Source organism: Lucilia cuprina, chromosome 2 (assembly GCF_022045245.1).
Source record: "Lucilia cuprina isolate Lc7/37 chromosome 2, ASM2204524v1, whole genome shotgun sequence".
NCBI classification, from domain to species: Eukaryota; Metazoa; Arthropoda; class Insecta; order Diptera; family Calliphoridae; genus Lucilia; species Lucilia cuprina.
The window spans coordinates 20,977,333-20,983,549 of NC_060950.1; the positions used below are offsets into that span (position 1 = coordinate 20,977,333).

The 6,217-nt window shown below is 29.4% G+C and overlaps 1 protein-coding gene across 1 annotated transcript; it reads left to right on the forward strand.

Annotated features, from left to right (window-relative positions):
* The first annotated feature begins 2,567 nt into the window (after nucleotides 1-2,567).
* LOC111678363 lies at nucleotides 2,568-3,182 on the forward strand. The gene has a single exon (XM_023439660.2). The coding sequence runs from the start codon at nucleotides 2,568-2,570 to the stop codon at nucleotides 3,180-3,182; it is 615 nt and encodes a 204-aa protein (XP_023295428.2).
* The last annotated feature ends 3,035 nt before the right edge of the window (nucleotides 3,183-6,217 follow it).

Genomic DNA, 6,217 nt, shown 5'->3' on the forward strand with positions numbered 1-6,217 from the left:
AGAAAACGATTCTAAGCCGATTGATATATTTTAAACTGGGTATAGGACGAATATTTTTGAATGTTACAGACATCGGAACAAACCCAATATACCCTCTCCACTAAAATGATGTAGGATATAAAAATTTGTTTAGTACATAGGAAAACGACACTCTTTTCCAGAAAAGAATCGTGTCTAATGTATATGTACGTTGGGTTTTGTATTCATTTAATAAAGTGCCTTCTGCCTGGCCCAGGGGTTTTAAATTCTGAATACTGGCTTCACTCAATAAGTCTTTTTTGACTACAAGGACACTTTCGGAATTGTCATAACGTCCATGGATTCTATGAATAAATTTAGTGTGTAACATTATACACGTCACCGTTTCAAACTATACTTTGCATTTTTATAAAACGTTCATATCAAAATTTATTCTATATAACGGTACTAGAACCAGATCTTTGTACTTGTTGTAATCGTTGATAACTTAAGTACACAAATCGAAAATAACATAAATTTCATATACGATGTTGGCCTAAAACTCTTCTAAACTTCTTCTAAAGAAATATGGTCTAAAGGAGTTGTAAAATCGTGCTTTTATCCATCTGAATTATTGTTATATGCATTCTTCAATAGAAAATTTACAAATTTACATTCTTCTAACCTAGAAAGCAATAAATACTTTTCTATTTTTCTTTTTGAATCCGAATTTGTCTTCAGATCTTATGCAGCATATGTATATCGCTCAATGAAAAATAAAAAGTCTTATCGAGAGATTGGACTTTCAGATAATATATCTGTCGATATTTGTTTGGGATTTAGCGCAGCTTAATACTTTAATAGATTATACATGTGTCTGGTTTTTGGCTTTTATAAAATACTAGCTATACCCAGCTATCTATCTATCTATCTATCTATCTATCTATCTATCTATCTATCTATCTATCTTTCTATCTATCTATCTATCTATCTATCTATCTATCTATCTATCTATCTATCTATCTATCTATCTATCTATCTATCTATCTATCTATATATCTATCTATCTATCTATCTATCTATCTATCTATCTATCTATCTATCTATCTATCTATCTATCTATCTATCTATCTATCTATGAACATTTTGAATAATCTGACAGTTTCCAAGATATACGAAATTGTGTATTTAATTCATGTATGTGGTGCCCGATATTATCTAAATGTTTACATGATTGTAATGGTTGGTTCTTCATTTAAAATTTGAATATTCTAGTTCTAATAGTTTTTTAGATATAAGAATTTTTTTATTTAATTCATGAGGGGGCTTCAAGTACCCTTTTTCCTTCAAAATGTTTAGATTATGTTAAAGTTCTTCAAGTAAAATTTAAATTTCTAATAGTTTCTCAGATATACGAATTTTTGTATTTTATTCATGATGAAAGTTCGCTCTTTTTCCTTAAAAATGTTCAGGTAAATATTAAAGGTTATCGTGCAAAATTCTCAAAATTCAGTTCTATTAGTTTCCAAGATCAAAATGTTTACATGGATGTTAAAGTTAATCGTTCAAAATTTTAAGATTCTAACTGTAATAGTTTTCAATATTGTATTTAATTTATATGAGAGGCGCCGCGCCCTCTAATGCTAGACCGCCCACTTTTTATCCTAAATAATCTAATTGACACTAAAGTGGCTCCGACAAAATTTTGAGGGCTATAACTGTTAAATTATCTCAAATATACGGATTTTATATTTTCTTAAAATGGCCATGGCTCCTCGCCTACTTGAAACATCAAAATAAAAAGTAGTCTTTTACCTATTCCAGAAATACAGAAATACGCTATTAAAAATATAAGAAAATCAGTAGAGCCGTTTAGTAGTCTATAACGTTCTAACATACAAACAAACGAATATTCATTTTGATATACATATAGAAGAAGATTGAGTGCGTGTAAAGTTGAATACATAAGTAAGTAATACATGTAAGCAAATAAGATTGACGTTTCAAACTGCAAATAAATTGCGAAGCCACTATCAAAAACAAAATAAATTTCTTAATTTTAGGCGTAACGATTACTGACCAATCAAAAGAGTTTCGATGAGTTTAAACGTCTTCAATTTGAATGATCAAGTTCTAAAAGTTAATTTTTAGATAAGATTAATGGAGATTGCAACTGCTCTTTCTTTCCATTGTTGTATTGAAGCTTTAAATTAACCTAATCACTTCATACTTAATTCTTTGTAATTCGATATTCAAACACATGTACATAATTACATATCTGTAAGATTTTCACTTAACATCTTACATATGGCTTAAAAGCCAACATACATATGTAAATGTGACTTGGGTTTTTCCAAATTTTTGGTTATTCCCAGGTATAAACACACTACAATAAAACTATTATAAATTTACCAGGTAATTAAGCGTCTTAATATTGTAATTTTATGATGGCGTTAGAAGATTTTTACAATAACTATTTTTAAAGACTATTGACAGATATCCTTTTTGTATATAATTGACAAATTTTCTAGCATTTCTTTTATTTTCACTTTAACAGCCAAGCTGTAAAGATCTAATAAATTGAAATAAAATTAGAAATAAGTTTGCAAATGGGCAATTATATAGACAAAGGTTCACATACATTCGATGATAATCATGATGAAAATGTACGCGTAGATTCCACAGAAGTCGCCGAATTTGCAGATCGTCTTTCTTTGTCCAACAGTACAACGAGCATAGAAGTAGCACAGGAGGCGGGAGAAAGTTTAAATTTCCACATATTCTCCTATAAACAATATATGCCATGTAAAAAACGTCAAATCTACAAATGGGCCTCAGCTAAATTGGCCCTTACCGAGGAATTGATTAGAACAAATCAATTGCGTACCATACAACTGCAACAGTGCTCATACTTAGAACCAGATACCGATTATCTGACCGACGACGAAATGGATGAGGTCTCAATAGATAAGCAGTTGTGTTCATTGGAAAAATATCGCACTGAATTGGTTGAACTTATTGGTCGTTTGTCGATAAGTAATCGAACAAAATCACAAAAACGTAAAAAAGGTAAACGTTTGAAGCGACGTAAATTGCTATCGAAATGTAATAGCAACAGTAATAGTATGAATACCGATGATTCGGAAATGTCGGATTCTTCAAAAATAGGACTAAATCGTGATAAAATTATTAAGAGAACGCCTTTAAAAGTTAAGAACTATTGATAGGAAATAAATTAAATTTATTGCAAAAAAATCTACTAATGTAAGTCTATATTAAATATGGAAATAAATAAAAAGTAAACATTTTTGAAACTTTGGATATTGTTATTTCTGAAATTATTTAGGATCTGAATTTAAGCTGAGAAAGAAAAATTTGCTTAAAGTACAAAAACGTCAAATTATTATCATGATAAAAAATAACAGCTACAGATGGCATGTATTAAAGCCGGCTTTACACGATCACACAATTAACAGGATCTGTCAAAATTTTGTGTAGAAGAGTACGGATGGGATCGTCTAAACGCAATATGTAATGTAACCATCACACATTGAGAGAGAATACAGATGGAAAATTTTACAGTCGTATGGCTATTTTAATTTTTTGAAAAGATTCAAAAAAACTCGCAGGTCACATTAGATCAGGGATGCATTTTTATGTAAACACATACAAAAAAAGTGAAACAGCTGTTTCCATCTTACTTTGTTATTGTTTTATACCAAACGTGTAAACACTAAAAATTTCATTTACTTTTTCATTAGACTTTACGTACGTAAAGTGTGATTGTATGAAGTGCTCTTTAGTGTTATAGAATCGTTATGAAATGTTTTCTTAATAACTGTTTACTCTTTTGCATTTCTTGCTCAAGTTTAAGTCACCTCCATTGGGCGCTTAAACTAGCAAACAAAATTAGCTGATTGAGTATTCAAAAACAACTTTCGAGGATTAATTTTAAATTTAATGCCTAATCCTTCACCTTAAGATTGGCCCCAGAAACTAATAATTTGATAATAATTTCGAATGATGATCGGGGAACTGGCAATCAATTTGAGATGTACTTTTCAATATTTAACACTTTAATTTTAAAACAAATTTCAATCTGCAATTAAAACATGTGTGATTTATTTTCTTCCTCTTAAATACCCTTTAAATGACAAAATCCTTTTTTTTTGACAGTTACGAAAATGTAAACGTTTGTTTGTTATTTACTCTCTTTCACCATACATTCAATATCAGCCACTGGGTCAATTCAATTTGTATCGGTCACTGACACTTCTTTCTATAGATGGATACACTTCCAAACAGGTGTATAATGGAAGGCGCACAAAAACGAGTAATTAATTGAATCATGGATGATAACGTTTGATGGAAATTCATTAAACTTTACCAATTGATGGGGTCTTTAATTATAGATATCCCTGTAGTGTAACTGTAACAAAGCAAAAGGATGTCGTTTTTTTCTTGAATTTTTCAATCAGGTGAAAAAATGCAAACCAATAAAGGACAGTAATAAAAAAACAGTCACCGACACTATTGACTCATTTACAATCTGTGGGAACATTGAACTGTTTAGTAAACAATGACGATGTAAAATAAATGTATTACAGGAAAAAAATCACTGGAAGTAAGAAAACAAAACTTTACCGATGAAATCGATTAATAGGTGAGAGGTTGTATGTAAAGTGAATAAGTGAAAAGGTGTCTGTATCTCGCATTGTAATCGATTTGAACAAAACTAAGAACTATACAAATACTTACTAATCTATATATATATATATAAAAGAGTAGCGTTACTGACTTACTGATTCATCATCGCACAGACCAAACGGCTGAACCTAGAATCATGAAATTTTGACAGTTATGTAGATCCACTAAGGAGGGATTTTTAAAAATTTGTACATTTACGGGTAAAAAGGAAAAAAAAAAACGGATAAAACAAGTTTTCTTAAATATCTTACATAATATTAGTGATACAAGAAAAATTTTAAATGCACCTGTATCTACTCTTAAAATGAGCAGATGGGTTTCTGGTACTTTTTTGAAATTTGTACTTTTAAGGGGTAAAAATGTGTAACAAAGGTGATTTTGGTACCTTTTTCAGCCTTTTATAACTTTTAAACTAATTAACATAATCAAATTTTTCTAAATATTTTAGATAAAATTATGAGACACCTGTTTCGTACTTTTTTAAAATTCAGTCCTTTTTGGGTGTAAAAGGGACAAAACTGTATTTATGGTACTTTTTTTAGCACATTAAGAAAACTTTTTCGGTTTATTGAATTATTCATATTAAATTGCGGACTAACTCTGTAATATTTATTGTAATAAATTTTTTGCTATTTCACTGGGTAAAAAAAGTGCCAAAAAGGGGAAAAACGGGAAATTTAATTTTATTCAAACTCATTGAGCCAACTTTTATAAAATTTCAAAAAGTAGTTTATTTACTCACACAAAATAAGCTTTTGGTATATTATTTTGGAATTCGAGTACTAAGGCCTATATAGGACCAAATTCGAGTAAATTGTTTGGTACCTTTTTTAAAGCACAATTTTTCTGGAATAAATGAATGCAGATTTGAATCGTTTGAGTTTTATCTGTGATATATATGTAGATTTAAATACGGAACATTTTGTAAACTTAATTCTCGAAAAACTTCTAAGCGAAAAGAGGAAACATTGTATTCTTTTTATTAGTACTTTCCACTTAGGTAAACTTTATGTCACTTTTGGTACTTTTTCTTCCTTCAAATGATACTCTATGTATGTTCTTTAATATGAACTGAAAACACATGATTATTAAACATACACGGTCCTCATTGAATAAGATCCTTTAAGAGATAACTTTTTAGTACTTTTTATCTCATAAATTGTAGTTTTTTTAATTTTCTAAAATATTCAACCTAGGAACATTATTTTAACATACATGGTCTTGACTGAATAATATTCTGGAAGTGGAAACTATTTGGTACTTTTCTATTATTAAAATGGATTCTTTAAAATGGTTAACCGGAACACACAGTCCTTATTAAATCAGAATTTATTGAAAGAGATCTTTGTACTTTTTCGTTTTTCCGATGGTACTTTTTGATATTTTTACGATATTAAACATAGTTAGGGTAGCGAAGCACCCAGGGTATGCTAGTGTTTAATAAAGTTTATTAAGCGGTAAATATCTTTATGAATACGGGGGTAAATCTGTTTAATCAACAACTGTACTATAATTGTTTAAAAACGAAAACTGTAATGAATGAAAAGTTCGC